Source organism: Staurois parvus, unplaced genomic scaffold, assembly GCF_062004578.1.
Source record: "Staurois parvus isolate SC_StPar_1 unplaced genomic scaffold, SC_StPar_1.0 ptg000413l, whole genome shotgun sequence".
In the NCBI taxonomy this organism is placed as follows: domain Eukaryota; kingdom Metazoa; phylum Chordata; class Amphibia; order Anura; family Ranidae; genus Staurois; species Staurois parvus.
Window position 1 is genome coordinate 226432 of NW_028318209.1, and position 18902 is coordinate 245333.

Here is an 18902-nt window from a genome sequence, read left to right on the forward strand (position 1 = left end):
CTATGTATGTAACTCTCTATGTAACTATCTATGTAACTCTCTATGTAACTATCTATGTAACTATCTATGTAACTCTCTATGTAACTATGTATGTAACTCTCTATGTAACTATGTAACACTCCAGACTAATTAAAGAACACAAGCCCGGATCTGTGCAAATCGCTAAATACGGCCAATTAACACCTCTCCTCCCTTTGCTCACGTTGGAAGAACAGCTCATTTGCAGCTTCCCCCCTTCGCTGCAAAAACACCCAACACCTCCGTCTCATCCCTGCCCCCCCCCCCCCCCACCCCCTACTCAAAGAAACTTTTATTCCTTCTTCATTTAATTAATGGGAAGGAGGCGGATATTTTTATTTGATGCCCTTTCAGGTGCTGACATCAGATATCTAACAGAGGAATGGCGCGAGGTCGCCTGTGCGCCGTCACTAATTGGCTTTCCTTAATCCGCCTTTTAATAAGGTTTACTGGATCCATAGAACAAATTATCCTGCATGTCTGAATCTGAGAGAACCTCATACACAGCGCCTTCAAGATGTCAGATTGGATGGAGAGCATCTGGGAACAGCAATTTTCAGGTCTGGCCACAGATCCTCCATTGGATTTGGGTCTGGACTGTGACTGGGCCATTCTAACACATGAAGATGCTTTGATCGGAACCATTCCATTGTAGCTCTGGCTGGATGTTTCGGGTCGTTGTCCTGCTGGAAGGTGAACCTCCGCCCCGGTCTCAAGTCTTCTGCAGACTCTAACAGGTTTTCTTCTAAGATTGCCCTGTATTTGGCTCCATCCATCTTCTCATCAACTCTGACCAGCTTCCCTGTCCCTGCTGAAGAAACGCATCCCCACCACATGATGCTGCCACCACCATGTTTCACGGTGGGGATGGTGTGTTCAGGGGGGTGGGCAGTGTTAGTTTTCCCCCACACATAGCATTTTGCTTTTAGGCCGTAAAGTCCCATGTTGGTCTCCTCTGACCAGAGCCCCTTCTTCCACATGTTTGCTGTGCCCCCCACATGGCTTCTCACAAACTGCAGATGGGACTTCTTATGGCTTTCCTCCAACAATGGCTTCTTCTTGTCACTCTTCCATAAAGGACAGATTTGTGGACGACTAATAGTTTGTCCTGAGGACAGATTCTCCCCCCTGAGCTGTGATCTCTGCAGCTCCTCCAGAGTTCCCATGAGCCTCTTGGCTGCTTCTCTGATGAATGCTCTCCTTGCCTGGCCGGTCAGTTTAGGTGGACGGCCATGTCTTGGTAGGTTGGCAGTTGTGCCGTACTCCTCCCATTTTTGGATGATGGATTGAACACAGTGCTCTGTGAGATGGTCAAAGCTTGGGAGATTTTTTTTTAAAACCTAACCCTGCTTTACACTTCTCCACAACTTTATCCCTGACCTGTCTGGTGTGTTCCTCGGCCTTCATGATGCTGTTTGGTCACTAATGTTCTCTAACAAACCTCTGAGGGCTTCACAGAACAGCTGGATTTATCCTGAGATCACATGACACACACAGGGGGACTCTGTGTACTGATTAGGTGACTTCTGAAGGCGATTGGTTCCACTAGATTTTAGTTAGGGGTATCAAAGTAAAGGGGGCTGAATACAAATACACTTCAGATATTTATTTGTAAAAAAATTTTAAAAACATTTCTTATTTTCCTTCTACTTCACAATTATGTGCCACTTTGTGTCGGTCCATCACATCCAATCCCAATAAAATACATGGATGGATCTGGTTGTCACATGACAAGATGGGGAACATTTCAAGGGGGAAGAAGACTTTTTCAAGACACTGTACCTGTTAACAGCCCCCCCCCCCCATCTTTAGAAATTGTTAAAGTGTTTGCATTTTGTCTTTTCTGTTACTTTGCAGTATAACAAGGAAGCAAACCCCCCCCCCCCCCCCCGTTGTATGTTAATGCGCCTTTACTGAACAAGAATGCTGTACATACATACGACTTGCCATTGTAGGAAAACACAACAAGACACACAGAATACTATAAATATACAGTCCTAGCAGTCATAGCTCACCATCTTGCCCCCCCCCCCCCCAGATTTCTGTCAGATATTGCACCACTTCACCCAGAAAATTGTTGCAATGACACATGTTTATTTCTTCGGTTTGTATCGGTGGCACAAAAAAGTGGAGAAACAAAAAGCCAAACCTGACCCATTACACACAAAACCCCAAAAATTTACAAAATTTTGGCACCTTCTGAAAATGGTAAGAAATAATTGTATGCCCAGTCTGTGTCGCTCCTGTAATTTGCCATTAAACTCCCCCATATCCATGACCAGGTGCTGACAACATAGAAATCACAACGACAACCAGGGACAATGGTGACAAATGGCCTCCACCTTCCTGTTGGGTGTCTCTGTGTGCCACATGGAGCATGGAGGGGAGAGAGCAACAAAGAATTGTCTGAGGATTGGAGAACAAAAATGGTGGAGATGCATGGACAATCCCAAGGTGACAAGTCCATCTCCAGAGATCTTCATGTTCCTGTGTCCACTGTGCGCAACATTGTCAGGAAGTTTATGTCCCATGGCACTGTAGCTAATTTCTCTGGACGTGGAAGAAAGAAAAAAATTGATCAAAGATTGCAATGAAGAATTGTTGGAATGGTGGCTAAAGAACCTCCATCAACTTCCAGACAAATTGAAACTGACCTTCAGGCACAGGGTGCAACTGTGTCCGCTCGCACTACATGTCGCCATCTGAATAAAAAGAGACGCTATAGTATGAGACCCAGGAGGACCCCACTGCTGACACAGAAATATGGTAGGAGACCCAGGAGGACCCCAGTGCTGACACAGAAATATGGTAGGAGAACCAGGAGGACCCCAGTGCTGACACAGAAATATAGTAGGAGACCCAGGAGGACCCCACTGCTGACACAGAAATATAGTGGGAGACCCAGGAGGACCCCATTGCTGACACAGAAATATGGGGGGAGACCACTGCTGACACAGAAATATGGTAGGAGACCCAGGAGGACCCCAGTGCTGACACAGAAATATGGTAGGAGACCCAGGAGGAACCCACTGCTGACACAGAAATATGATAGGAGACCCAGGAGGACCCCACCGCCGACACAGAAATATAGTAGGAGACCCAGGAGGAACCCAGTACTGACACAGAAATATGGTAGGAGACCCAGGAGGACCCCACCGCTGACATAGAAACATAAAAAAAAAAACTCCAGATTGGAGTTTGCCAAAACTTACCTGAGGAAGCCAAAATCCATTCGGGAGAATGTGCTGTGGACAGACGAAACAAAATGGCAGCTTTTTGGTAAAGCCCATCATTCTATTGTTTTCATTAAAAGCAATGAGGCCTTTACAGAAAAGAATCCAGTTCCTCCAGTCACACATGGTGGGGGGTCACAGTCCCTCCAGTCACACATGGTGGGGGGTCACAGTCCCTCCAGTCACACATGGTGGGGGGTCACTGATGGTTTGGGGTTGCTTTGCTGCTTCAGGCACTGGATGTCTTGAGCGGATGTCTTGACCATGTACAGGGCATTATGAAATATGAAGACCACCAAAGAATTCTGGGTGCAATGTAGGGCCCGGTGTCAGAAAGTTGGGTCTCCATCAGAGGTCATGGGTCTTCCAGCAGGACAATGCCCCAAAGCACATGTCAAAAAGCCCCCAGAAATGGTTTCAGACAAAGTGCTGGAGAGGACTGAACTGACCAGCAATGAGTCCAGATCTCCATCCCATAGAGCTCCTGTGGAGAGATCTCAGACCAGCAGTTGGGAAAAGGAACCCTTCCAATCTGAGAGACCTGGAACAGTTGGCGAAAGAAGAGTGAACCAAAATTCCAGGAGAGAGGTGGAAGAAACTCATTGATGGGTACAGGAAGCCATTGATTTCAGGATTTTTTTAGTAGAGGTGTGCTACCAATTATTACTTGGAGGGTGCCAATAATATTGTCCAGTCCATTTTTGGAGTTCTGTGTGGAATGTGATAGCTTTAGCTTTGTGTTTCTCCACTTTTTTGTGTCATAGCAATACAAACCAAAGAAATAAGCATGGAAATGCTGAAACATTTGTCATTGCAACAATTTTCTTGGTGAAGTGGTGACCTCTGATGGAAACCCAACTTTCTGACACCGGGCCCTACATTGCACCCCAAAATTCTTTGTAGTCTTCAGATTTCATAATACCCTGTACATGGTCAAGACATCCGCTCATGTACACACTACCTAACCTCCTAGAAAATGAACACTGACAATGGTTTCTATGCTATGAGGGATACACTAAAAAGTTTCTTAGTTTGGGGTATAGCGGCTTCACGATATCTGTAGGCAACAAGGACTCCAGGCTACTCAAACAATTGCAGTAACTGGGTTCCCTCATAGTGTAGATGTAATGTCATCCCCAGGTGAACTCCCTTCTGGCAGAATCTTCTTTGGTCTTCTTTGGTCTTTGGTCCCCTTCAAGTCCTTTTTCTGCCATTCTTATCCTAGTTTCCTCCATCCGCTATCATTGAGGAATCTCCGATTGGTCCAATCACATCCTTCTCATGACAGTGGTTGGATGGAACTCAAGCCCCGACTGATGTAAAATTATTCCATATTACTTACAATCTCTCCTTGCTATTTGGGGTTGTGAAGACGACGCTTACTTTGAAGATCTCCATGTTTGTGAAACATTTCATCTCCAGACATCACACATGGACACTTGAATAAACCGTCCATCCTGACGACTGGTGACCAGAACTGGACGGCATACTCAAGAAGTGGCCAAAGCAGAGATTTGTAAAGTGGAGGAATTATAAATGTATCTCTGGAGTAAATCCCCTTTTTTAATGCATGCTAAGATTCTGCTGGTTTGGCATTGCAGGCTATTGCTGAGCCTGTGATCCACTAGGACCCCCAGATCTTTTTCCATCCTGAATCCCCCCATAGGTTCTCCTCTCCCTGTCATGTAACTTGCATTCATATTTTTTGCTCTCAATTAAAATTTTCCTCCATGAAATGTCACCTGTGGTGGCCCACCCCTTTTATTTTACTGAGGTCTTTTTGTAAAGTTGCTGTATCCTTTTGTGACATTATAGCCCTACTGTCATGTACCTGATAGAAGTCTGAATTGAGGAGGTCGGCCTCTCTTGTATCTCCACCCCAAGCCCCACTGAAGGTGGAACAGATGGTGGTGAGGGACAGGAGACACATGAGGGCCTGTGGGTATTGATTGTAGAACTTGCAGCTGGAGGTGTGACCTTGGTGAATCAAGCATGGCATCCAGTCAGGAACAGAGGAGATGCTGGAACGGCCAGCTGAGGTTAAGGGAGCACTCCACAGGAACTGCAAGATCTGGGTATGTGGCTTGCCAGAACATCTGATAAGAGTGAGGCCGGAACACACGGTGACAACTGGAGCTGCTATAATGGATAGCCAGGACAAGCACTCGGCGGGACTGTAGAGCCAAACTGGAGCGTAGTCAGAGTAATAGCCAGGGTCAGCAACGAGCAGGCAATGAGGTTCCCGGAACATCAGACAGGGACAAGGTCAGGAGGAAGCCAGGATCAGAAACCGATGAGCAGAACATAAACAGGATCCAAGAGCAGGTCAATGGCAAGCCGGGTCAGTACCGGATACACACCGGATACAGCAGGACACAGGGAATTAGCTGAAGACCAGTCAGTACTGGCAGAGAGCAAGAGCCTCCTCTGGTGCCAGAAACTGTGTGTGCACCCGTGTGTGCGCATCGTGCAGGCATGCGCAATCCTATGCTCATTTCTATTGGCAATGCGCCCGTGCTAATTTCTATGCGCTATATTGCGCACATGTGCGTTTCTATGCGCCAGTTGCCGTACAGGAATTCCCTTACACCTACTTAGCTTTGTATCATCAGCAAACACTGAGATCGAACTATTTATTCTAACCTCTATAAACAGAAGTGGTCCCAGGACAGAGCCCTGGACATCCCGCTCACAGTTCCAGACCTTCCAGAATATACGCCATTTATCACCGCCCTCTGGACACGCCCCTGCAATCCGTTTTCCATCCAGGGACATACAATATCATCAATGCCAAAATGTCTCCATTTGTAAATGAATCCTTTATGGGGTGCCTTAGTGAAAGCCAGGCGCACCACATCCACAGGCTTTTCTCGGTCCACATCACGGCTCACCTCCTGTCATGTACCTGGTTGGGGAGCCTGACGTGGAGAGAAGACGTCCTCTTATGACTCCCGCCCGGAGCCCCTGATAGTGGGAACAGAGGACGCAGAGCCAGGAATGGACGAGTGCCGGGTGGATCTGGAGCTGGCGGCAGGAAGCTGAAGACCCAGGAGATTCAGATGCAGGCCAGGTGCGGATGCAGGAATGTAGGTGCAGCAGCAGGCAGGTATGGCGGCAATCAGGATGCGGACTGGGACTGGACAGCGGAGCATGGATGCAGTAGCAGGCAGGTATGGCGGCAATCAGAATGCAGACTGGGACTGGACACCGGAGCGTGGATGTGGTAGCAGGCAGGTATGGCGTTGACCAGGGTGCAGGACCGTGGGTGCAGCGGCAGGTAAGTATGGCAAACGTCAGGATGCAAGCCAGATGCAGGACCGTGGGTGCAGTGGCAGGTAAGTATGGCAACCGTCAGGATGCAAGCCAGGTGCAGGACCATGGGTGCAGCGGCAGGTAAGTATGGCAAACGTCAGGATGCAAGCCAGGTGCAGGTAAGTAGATGCAGCAGAGTCAGACAAGCCGAGTCAGGATCAATCGAGCGGATCAGGTACAAGGGAAGAGGCAAGCGGATGGTCAGGGATAGCCGAGGTCGGTGCAGGCGGAGTTCTTTCTTAGTCAGGTCAGATCAGAATACAGGCAACAGGATCAGGTATTATGTGCAGGAACGTTGTAGACCAGAAGGCATTGATTGTACTGTATTGCAGGTTTAAATAGCCCGCCTAGCGGTGACGCAGACTCTACTGCGCATGCGCTCCCACGCGCTCCCGTGCATCCGCACTTGCACCGCAGTGATCCGAATGGACCTGTCGCCGTCACACGGCTGCACGATGACAGGGTCCCTGACACCTCCTCATAGATTGTTACCACTAATGATACTACTTTCAGCAGCTAATTATTGGACATGGTCCCTTTTCATCATTTCATTATCATTTCTTCCAACAGTTTACATACTATTGATGTTAGGCTGACAGATCTGTAGTTTCCAGGTATATATATCACTATAGAGATTTATTTGCAGATGAATCTGTCTATATACATATTTTATCTATTTAATGTTTTGATTGGACTATTACTATTTAGCAGAATGTATTACTCTCCTAGAGAACAATATCTGTGCCTGACCTCCCTGCACCTACAAATATCAGCTCTTGTCTGGTAATCCCACGTCGGTGACTTTTTTCCCCCTTTTATTTCATGCAGATTTGTAGGAGAGATTTTGCTTTAATCCCCCCTTCCCTCCTTTCATGGTTCCCGAGTCTGTGGAGGACGGATTCTTGAGGAACAATTAACATTTAACATGCTCATCATGGAAAGTGAATTAAATATCACACGTCTTAAATATTAATACACATTTAATTAAAATTTAGGGACAGCAAAATGTTTACCGACGCCTTTAATTAACAGATAGTTTCCCACTCGGTGTGAATGTTCTCTCGCTGTAAATAATCCGGTTATGCCGCGTGAGTGACGGACTTCCGTGTTTTTGTCATTTACACTCCAAAGACTTACAAAGTGTTGACATGGTGCATCAATAAACATGGAGTGCGTGTGCAGAAGGGTACATGTATACAACATGCACATCATCAGAAGGGAGGCCAGAAGAATACACGTCTACAACATGCACTGTGTTAGAAGGGAGGCCAGAAGAATACACGTCTACAACATGCACCGTGTTAGAAGGGAGGCCAGAAGAATACACGTCTACAACATGCACCGTGTTAGAAGGGAGGCCAGAAGAATACACGTCTATAATATGCACCGTGTTAGAAGGGAGGCCAGAAGAGTACGAGTCTACAACATGCACATCATCAGAAGGGAGGCCAGAAGAATACACGTCTACAATATGCACAGTGTTAGAAGGGAGGCCAGAAGAATACACGTCTATAATATGCACCTTGTTAGAAGGGAGGCCAGAAGAATACACGTCTACAACATGCACCGTGTTAGAAGGGAGGCCAGAAGAATACACGTCTATAATATGCACCGTGTTAGAAGGGAGGCCAGAAGAGTACGAGTCTACAACATGCACATCATCAGAAGGGAGGACAGAAGGTTACACGTCTACAGTATGCACAGTAGGAAGAGATTCCAGAAAGGGACATGTCTACTACATGCAGAGTGCCAGGATGGAGGCCAGAAGGGTACACGTCTACATTATGGACATCATCAGGAGGGTGCATGCCTACAATTTTCACAGCGTCAGAAGAGAGGCCAGAATGATGGTGGCATAAATACATTTTTTTTCTAATTTGATCGTTCTCTGAAAAAAATGGTGTCATGAAAGTTGTCTTGTGGTTTTAGGAAGTATGTGGACGCATGTGAACTGATCAAAGCCGCCATTATGCTGTGTGGTCAGACATGGATGGACGGGATGTTGGAAATTTGTGAATGGAATGTTATCATGTCAGAGCCGGGCGTGCACTGATCACAGGGGAGAGGATCTGATTCCGAAATTCTGGTGTCAGCAGAAAATGAGTTTTTGGGCATCTGATGGACACCTTCCACTTATGACTGCCCCCTACTGATGAGCACCATCCACTTATGACCGCCCCCTACTGATGGACACCTTCCACTTATGACCGCCCCCTACTGATGGACACCTTCCACTTATGACCGCCCCCTACTGATGGACACCTTCCACTTATGACTGCCCCCTACTGATGAGCACCATCCACTTATGACCGCCCCCTACTGATGGACACCTTCCACTTATGACTGCCCCCGACTGATGAGCACCTTCCACTTATAACTGACCCCTACTGATGAGCACCTTCCACTTATGACTGCCCCCTACTGATGGGCACCGTCCACTTATGACTGCCCCCTACTGATGGGCACCGTCCACTTATGACTGCCCCCTACTGATGGACACCTTCCACTTATGACTGCCCCCGACTGATGAGCACCTTCCACTTATGACTGCCCCCTACTGATGGACACCTTCCACTTATGACTGCCCCCTACTGATGAGCACCTTCCACTTATGACTGCCCCCGACTGATGAGCACCTTCCACTTATGACTGCCCCCTACTGATGAGCACCTTCCACTTATGACCGCCCCCTACTGATGGACACCTTCCACTTATGACTGTCCCCTACTGATGAGCACCTTCCACTTATGACTGTCCCCTACTGATGAGCACCTTCCACTTATGACTGCCCCCTACTGATGGACACCTTCCACTTATGACTACCCCCTACTGATGAGCACCTTCCACTTATGACTGCCCCCTACTGATGAGCACCTTCCACTTATGACCGCCCCCTACTGATGGACACCTTCCACTTATGACTGTCCCCTACTGATGAGCACCTTCCACTTATGACTGTCCCCTACTGATGAGCACCTTCCACTTATGACTGCCCCCTACTGATGGACACCTTCCACTTATGACTACCCCCTACTGATGAGCACCTTCCACTTATGCCCGCCCCCTACTGATTAGCACCCACCACTTATGACTGCCCCCCTACTGATGAGCACCTTCCACTTATGACTGCCCCCTACTGATGGACACCTTCCACTTATGACTGCCCCCTACTGATTAGCACCCACCACTTATGACTGCCCCCCTACTGATGAGCACCTTCCACTTATGACTGCCCCCTACTGATGGACACCCTCCACTTATGACTGCCCCCTACTGATTAGCACCCGCCACTTATGACTGCCCCCCTACTGATGAGCACCTTCCACTTATGACCGCCCCCTACTGATGGACACCTTCCACTTATGACTGCCCCCTACTGATGAGCACCTTCCACTTATGACCGCCCCTACTGATGGGCACCTTCCACTTATGACTGCCCCCTACTGATGAGCACCTTCCACTTATGACTTCCCCCGACTGATGAGCACCTTCCACTTATGACTGCCCCCTACTGATGGGCACCTTCCACTTATGCCTGCCCCCTACTGATGGACACCTTCCACTTATGCCCGCCCCCTACTGATGGACACCTTCCACATATGACTGCCCCGTACTGATGGACACCTTCCACTTATGACTGCCCCCTACTGATGGACACCTTCCACTTATGCCCGCCCCCTACTGATGGGCACCGGCCACTTATGACTGCCCCCTACTGATGGACACCTTCCACTTATGCCCGCCCCCTACTGATGAGCACCGGCCACTTATGACTGCCCCCTACTGATGGACACCTTCCACTTATGACTGCCCCGTACTGATTAGCACCCGCCACTTATGACTGTCCCCTACTGATGAGCACCTTCCACTTATGACTGCCCCCTACTGATGAGCACCTTCCACTTATGACTGCCCCCTACTGATGGGCACCTTCCACTTATGACTTCTCCCGACTGATGAGCACCTTCCACTTATGACTGCCCCCTACTGATGGGCACCTTCCACTTATGACTGCCCCCTACTGATGGACACCTTCCACTTATGCCCGCCCCCTACTGATGAGCACCTTCCACTTATGACTGCCCCGTACTGATGGACACCTTCCACTTATGACCGCCCCCTACTGATGGGCACCTTCCACTTATGACTGCCCCCTACTGATGGACACCTTCCACTTATGCCCGCCCCCTACTGATGGACACCTTCCACTTATGACTGCCCCGTACTGATGGACACCTTCCACTTATGCCCGCCCCCTACTGATGGACACCTTCCACTTATGACTGCCCCCTACTGATGGGCACCTTCCACTTATGCCCGCCCCCTACTGATGAGCACCAGCCACTTATGACTGCCCCGTACTGATGGACACCCTCCACTTATGACTGCCCCCTACGGATGAGCACCCTCCACTTAGGACTGCCCCCTACTGATGGACACCTTCCACTTATGACTTCCCCCGACTGATGAGCACCTTCCACTTATGACTGTCCCCTACTGATGGACACCTTCCACTTAGGACTGCCCCCTACTGATGAGCACCTTCCACTTATGACCGCCCCCTACTGATGGGCACCGGCCACTTATGACCGCCCCCTACTGATGGACACCTTCCACTTATGACTTCCCCCGACTGATGAGCACCTTCCACTTATGACTGTCCCCTACTGATGGACACCTTCCACTTATGACCGCCCCGTACTGATGGACACCTTCCACTTATGACCGCCCCCTACTGATGAGCACCTTCCACTTATGACTGCCCCCTACGGATGAGCACCCGCCACTTGTGACTCCCCCGTTCCAATCACACCGACAGGTTATTGTTAGGGAGAGGCTACCATAAGGATAACACACCATAAACAGACAATTTACACCAAATGGTACAGAACTTCATTATCATATCATCTTGCTGTTGCCATCCGTACTGACTAGTTGTCTTAGAGTGACTGATGCGTCCTGGAAATATCTTTAACCATTTGGGTAGCAGCCAGTATTCCCCCTTCCTGTCCTGCCAATTCTTCAGTTTTCAGTGCTGTGATAGTTTGACTGGCAATTACTCCATCATGGAAATGTCCTTTTGCAGTTTCTACTTTCATATGCAAGGTTATACAGGGGAAGACATTATTGATAGACGTTTGCCAGGCAGACAATGTTGGACTTCCATTTTGGAAGAATTTCTCTTCTTGCATAAAAGACAAATAATTTAAATGTTGACCCATTTCCATGCCATTAATGAGACCCAGTAATTGCTGGGTGCAGACCCAGGGTCAAGTTGTTGAGTAGGTGCAGTCTGGTGTGGCGGGTCCGGATTTGCCAGAAACAATATATTGAAAAAGTGGCTCAACAAGCACCAAACAGGCCCAGTGGGTCTGGTGCCACTTACAACTGTACAGCGGAGAGACAGCGGTCTGAAGACTCAGGGATACCGATAGCGTCTGCCAGGAAGGGCACAATGTGGCCCGGTCTGTCCGACCCAAAGGGAAAGCTTCCTGTAGAGGTAGATGTAGTACCTGCTCTTTTCCTACTCCTCTGGAACCTTTCCCTATCGCTCAGCACCAGGGGCAGACTGACCATTCGAGCACTCGGGCACTGCTCGAGGGCCCGGGGTCAGTAGGGGGCCCCATGAAATGCCCCTGGTACCTTTTTTATAGGTTTTTTTGAGTGTGGGCAAGGACACAGGGGCCCCATGATCCCCTATTGCCCGGGGGCCCCATGAGTTGTCAGTCCACCCCTGCTCAGCACTGTTCCTGACAGACAAGGAACCTGTCCCTACATTAGCCAATCGCATAAAGCGAGCCAAACTTAGAAGTCAGAGTCTTAAATAGACTCTGCTTGACCCAAGATGGCCACCATAGTCACATGTGGCTTGAGCATCCAACCAGATCGCCACCCTGTGTGATTGAGAAAATCACAGAGGAACCCAAATCCTCTCAACTTCCCTCATTTACATTGCCGCTGTGGTCGAGCGCCACCTGCAGTGGAGAAAACAGACTGCACCTGCCTACAAAGTCACACACTTCATTAGTAGAGTTGACCACAACCTCCCAGAAGGGTCTCATTAGGGTTCAGGTCCAATCCATCTGAAGTGGTACTGTGCAGTCCAGCAAGCTCTGGGTTATTGGTTCTCAAATAAATATTCCCACTTGATTCTTATCATATCCTTCCGGCCTTTAACATATTTTTTTATCATTTTTATTATTACAGAAAACTTTGGAATATGAAAATGAAAGTTCCAAAATCCAGGTAAGTGGATGATGTATTATTTTAAAGTCGAATGTAGCAAAAATAAATTCTGCTTGAAACCGGGCTGCATTGTTTATCTGCGATTTGGTGGTTTTATGGAATAGAGGAGTTTTTTTGGCCGTAGTGACCAACCGCACTCCATGTTTTATGTTCCAATGCCGGTTAGCATGAGGAACGTAGAACTCCCACTTGGCTTTGTTGGCAAATCTCCCGTCTTTTTTTGTTTTTCTGCTTTTCACAAACTGACAATAGACCCTTGTCAGTTATCATCTATTGGTCGGAATATAATGATGATGGGGGTGTGGTCTGTTTTGTAGGTTGAAAATGCTGAGCCAGAGAAAAATGTTCTGGATCCATAAAGTCAGCTGCTCAGGAACTGAACCTCATTTGGCCAACTGCAACGTGCAGATTTCCCCGAAGACCCCTAAACATCCCTGCAGGAATGGGATCCACACCATTGTGAAATGCGTTGCTCCAACTACCTCTTCCAACGGAAATGGAAATAACTTCAAAAAAGCTTTTAGGACTATGGTAAGTGATGGCATGAAAGCCGACAACCCTCCTGTCTTTACCCAACACAGGTATGGCCAATGGCACTGGCATCAGGGAAGTCAACATTCTCCATTTATTAGGGACGGCATAAAAATGTGATGAGCTTGTACGAGTTAATTGACTCAGTAGTTTTGATCCTTTCCTTGAAATACCCACAATGCACATGTAGGCGGAGCCTATATTAGGTACCTTGTTTGGGAGGAATCCCTCTTCTGCAATGTATACTGCGCCAATATCCTTTACATGCATCTTGGTGGAAGCAACAGACAAACCATTATTTGCACTTGTAGCACTACCCCCTTAGGAGTTGCAGGAGATTTGGGTCCCACTATAGTCCTGCACAGCCAGGCAACACGCATTTTCCATTCCGACTTGCATCCAGGAGACACTGACCAGTCCTGATGTTTTATTAGGAGATAATACAACTTGGATGGGGTAAGGGGTGTACGGGATGCCCAATGGAACTGCAACTGAGGACAAACTTCCTGAAACTATTTATAAGTCTGTACAGAAAAAGATCCTCTTCTGGAGAGCTAGCCAGCCTCTTCTGGTGTACCACCCCGGACTCTCCTCCATCTGGCTGTCTGGAGGAATCCCTGAGTAGGGGATCCAGTGTCTGTCACTTTAAGAAATAAGACTGTCCCGGGTGGTGGCTAATCTGGTTTCCCACCAGAGTGCTCTTTCCCCTACCTGGCCCAGGGGTAGCAGGTCTACTCACTCAATCCTTCTTCTGTGCTGCTGGTGGATCGGTGGCTGCTACCAGGCCCTCTAGCTGGGCCGCTCCTTCCCTGCCTCACTGGTGGTCCTCTCTCAGTCCTACGTTTTCCTCCTTCTAAGGTCCTCTGCCTGCAGGTGAACCCCTCTCCATCTGGGCCCCACCCAGGCTCCTGGCTCCAGGCTCACATCCTTCCCTCTCTTCCACCCAAACTCTCCTCCAGCTGAGCAGGCTCAGTTACTCCTCTTGCCAAGACTCCTGTTAGGGATTGGCCAGGGTCCTCTAAGAGTACAAACCAGCCACTCCTCACCTCCGCCCACTGCTTCTAGATATTTCTCCAAAGTTCTTTAGCATGGGGAAATTCCACAGGGTTGGTCTGCAGAGCCTTTGAGCTCTGACCACAATTTGACCCTGCTAGCTAGAGCGCCCCCTAGCTAACTAGGAGGGTGCTACACACTGATGCACAGCATAACAGAGGAAATACAATTTCAGTATTTATCTGATGTGTTACACTGTTCAACAAATTTTTATTTTTTGCCAGTTTTGGAAACAAAAGGATCCATTTCTTAATGAATTTCACATTCTGAGTTCAAATATAACAATGAAATTTGTCAATTGGCTCTAGTTTTTCTGTAAACGGAAAGTTTTCTACTATAGGCGTAATGACTACATAATGCACAATAATTATATAGATAGATGTCTTTCCACAAATATAAAGCAAGTGATATGACTACATAACAAAGCCTAAATGGCATAATATATTGCATAGGATTACCAAGAAAATGATAGCCATAAGCCAAGTTGAATCATTTTAATACTTCGGATTCTCACTAGTTTTGTCTTCAGTTTGTGTCGGTTTTGCTTCTCTTGGCTTTTCTCTTGTATTCGAGGAAAGGGCTATCTCTTACAACTGCACGTGACTACACGCTTCAGGTTCTTCCTCACTTGACTCAACCACGAAGGATTCTGGTGCTTTAGGAATTGGTAGCCCCTCTCCATGAGGAACTGGACGTATTGCCGATGGAATATTTGGATAGTGCACAGATAACTTTTTCTTCTTATTTAGCCCTTTTACAATTGGAGGCACCATACAAAAGTAACAATTACTAACATGATCTGTTGGCTCTCTCCAAATCATTGGCACAGCGAAAGGCATAGATGCCTTTTTTCCATTCAACCATTGCTCCAGTGCCGTCCCACAAGAATTGCAGCATATATGTGGTGCCCAGCTCTTGTCCTGGTCTCCTATCTTGCAGCCAAAATACAAGTTGTAGGCTTTCTTAATCATTCCTGTTATCCTCCTTTTTTGTGAGATAAAAGTTATTTCACCGCAGATATAGCAGAAATTATCTGCTTTATTCACACAAGTTCGAGGCATTACTGAGTAGCCTATATAAGCAGAAAACGAAATGTAAAGACGAACTCCAATCAGCTACAGATACTGCAGCTTTTATGCAGTGAAGTGATGCAATTAAAGGCTAATATTGCATCATCTCAGTATACATGACATTTTCTATTGGTCACCAGTATCAATTGCGCAATATGCAGCTGAAGTTGCATCATAATTTTGAATGGCTTACGTCATTAGATGGGTGAATATATCATGGAAACTAGAGCCAATCAACATTTTTTAGGGTCATTTTCGTTTTCAGCACCCCAACATTATGTAAGATTAGCTAATTTTATTCCCAAAACTTTTTACCTGTTGAACAGTGTTACCACAGGACAGCTCTAGTTAGTGGGGTCTAGTTAGTGGGGTGGTGTCCCTTTTGAAATGTGCACTGGATACATCTGCAACCTGCACCAGTTCTTTGCCTCTGTACCAATTACCGGAGTATATGTAGTGAGGAAGGAACCTGCCCTGAGCTACCCCTTCTCACCTGAAACCTCTCCCTGAGCTCTCTTCTTGCCAGAAACCTCTCCCTGAGCTATCCCTTCTTGCCGGGAACCTTTCCCTGAATTATCCCTTCTTGCCAGTAACCTCTCCTTGAGCTATCCCTTCTTGCCAGGAATCTCTCCCTGAGCTATCCCTTCTTGTGAACCTCTCCCTGAGTTATCCCTTCTTGCGAGGAACTTCTCACTGAGCTATTCCTTCTTGCCAGGAACCTTTACCTGAGCTATCCTTTCTTGCCAGGAACCTCTCCCTGAGCTATCCCTTCTTGCCAGGAACCTTTCCATGAGCTATCTCTTCTTGCCAGGAACCTTTACCTGAGCTATCCCTTCTTGCCAGGAACCTCTCCCTGAGCTATCTCTTCTTGCCAGGAACCTCTCCTGAGCTGTTCTTTCTTGCCAGGAACTTATCCCTGAGCTATATTTTCTTGCCGGGAACCTTTCACTGAGCAATCCCTTCTTGCCAGGAACCTCTCCCTGAGCTATCCCTTCTTGCCAGGAACCTCTCCCTGAGCTATCCCTTCTTGCCAGGAACCTCTCCCTGAGCTATCCCTTCTTGCCAGGAACCTTTACCTGAGCTATCCCTTCTTGCCGGGAACCTCTCCCTGAGCTATCCCTTCTTGCCAGGAACCTTTCACTGAGCAATCCCTTCTTGCCAGGAACCTTTACCTGAATTATCCCTTCTTGCAAGGAACCTCTCCCTGAGCTATCCCTTCTTGCCGGGAACCTCTCCCTGAGCTATCCCTTCTTGCAAGGAACCTCTCCCTGAGTTATCCCTTCTTGCTGGGAACCTCTCCCTGAGCTATCCCTTCTTGCCAGGAACTTATCCCTGAGCTATCCCTTCTTGCCGGGAACCTCTCCCTGAGCTATCCCTTCTTGCCGGGAACCTCTCCCTGAGCTATCCCTTCTTGCCGGGAACCTTTACCTGAATTATCCCTTCTTGCAAGGAACCTCTCCCTGAGTTATCCCTTCTTGCTGGGAACCTCTCCCTGAGCTGTCCTTTCTTTCCAGGAACTTATCCCTGAGCTATCCCTTCTTGCCGGGAACCTCTCCCTGAGCTATCCCTTCTTGCCGGGAACCTTTCCCTGAGCAATCCCTTCTTGCCGGGAACCTTTCCCTGAGCTATCCCTTCTTGCCGGGAACCTCTCCCTGAGCTATCCCTTCTTGCCGGGAACCTCTCCCTGAGCTATCCCTTCTTGCCGGGAACCTCTCCCTGAGCTATCCCTTCTTGCCGGGAACCTCTCCCTGAGCTATCCCTTCTTGCCGGGAACCTCTCCCTGAGCTATCCCTTCTTGCCGGGAACCTCTCCCTGAGCTATCCCTTCTTGCCGGGAACCTCTCCCTGAGTTATCCCTTCTTGCCGGGAACCTCTCCCTGAGCTATCTCTTCTTGCTGGGAACCTCTCCCTGAGCTAAGCACTTTCCCTCAAAAGTGGGTTCCTGACTCTGACCATTCACTTGCCAGAAGTATGCCGAAGTGGGTCCCTGTATTTAAAAGGTTCCTCCACCCAAGATGGCCACCAGATCCTCTTGAGAGTTCTGTGTTCAATCAGCCTAGTTTCTTCTCTGAAAGCAATGAATGGAATCTCTGAGGGACCTATTCCCTTATGAGACTCCCCTTTCTCTAAACAATGGCACAAGGCCACCTACAGGTGGGGAGTCTAACTGCACCTACCTACACACACAGTGAACTGTTGACGCACATATGAGGAGGAAAGGATTGGAGCATTCTAGCAACCATTGCTAAATCTTGGTGGCAACCCACTTGAAACTTTGGGGAAGATAAACAACAAATTGCAGGTTCCTTGATCAATAAGAAGCTCACAGCTTTCCTTAAAGTGGTAGTAAACTGTTTTATTTTACCGACAGGTAAGCTTATAATAAGGGTGTAAGTAAACGGAATTTCTTCTAAACGTGCATCATGTAGGAGATATTCTCTCTTTTGTAAAGCCAGCGCATGCGCTCTGAAGGAACAACATGCCCATGCCGTTCCTTCAGAGTTGTGTGCCGTGGCCCTGGACTCCGCAGCGCATGCATAGTAGTGACGTCACCGTGGCCCAGCCTGTCAGATGGAAGACTGGGAGAAGATGGGAGAAGATGGGAGCCTCTGCAACGGTGACAGCGTGCCACGGGAGGACTACGTTTTAAGGGTAAGCTATACATAATGTGCTAGTATACAATGCATACCAACACACTATGACATTACCTTGCAGGGGACTTTCTTTTTCTGTTCTGCGGTTTACTACCTCTTTAAAAATACCCATAAAAAATCCCCAAAAAATGGTCTCCTTGGGTAGAATATCTTCAGCTTGAAGGGTTTGATTCATACTCTGCTGCGTCTCTGATAGGACCCTTCCTGTTCCGGTGACAACTCCCAGCAGTTTGCAGCAATAACTCTAGATACGTTCTTCCTGTTTCTCTTATTTTTCACATTCTATTTTATCATTTATTTTATTATATTACTCTATTTTATTTATTTTTATTTTTGTTATTATTTGTAATATATTTTTATGATCAATGTATGTATTTATTTTATTTATATATATATATATATATATATATATATAGTAATTATTTATCATATTTATTTTATATTTATTATTCATTTATTTTATTTTATTTATATATATATATATATATATATATATATATATATATATATATAGTAATTATTTATCATATTTATTTTATATTTATTATTCATTTATTTTATTCTATTTTATTTTTATCTATTATCTATTATTTAACTTTTTTTTAGTCACTTCTATGCAACCTGAATACAACTGGTCACTGTACAGATGCCTCACAGAATGTTCTTTTATTGACTTATTGGCACCCTTAATCTCTGTTTATTTAACCATAAATGACCTTTCTCTCTTGTATTTCTGTATACAGACACACTATATCTAGTTTATGCAGATTAAGGCCTGATGACCTG

General features: G+C 47.1%; 1 protein-coding gene across 1 annotated transcript in view; it reads left to right on the forward strand.

Moving 5' to 3' along the window:
• The window catches only part of LOC149454976 (lysyl oxidase homolog 4-like), a gene marked incomplete at its 3' end in the record, with an annotated part of 222569 nt that overhangs the window by 139096 nt on the left and 64571 nt on the right, over positions 1-18902 (forward strand). The window contains 2 exon segments of the mRNA XM_089686826.1: positions 12771-12809; positions 13127-13340. Of these exon segments, the coding sequence (XP_089542952.1) occupies positions 12771-12809; positions 13127-13340 (253 nt within the window).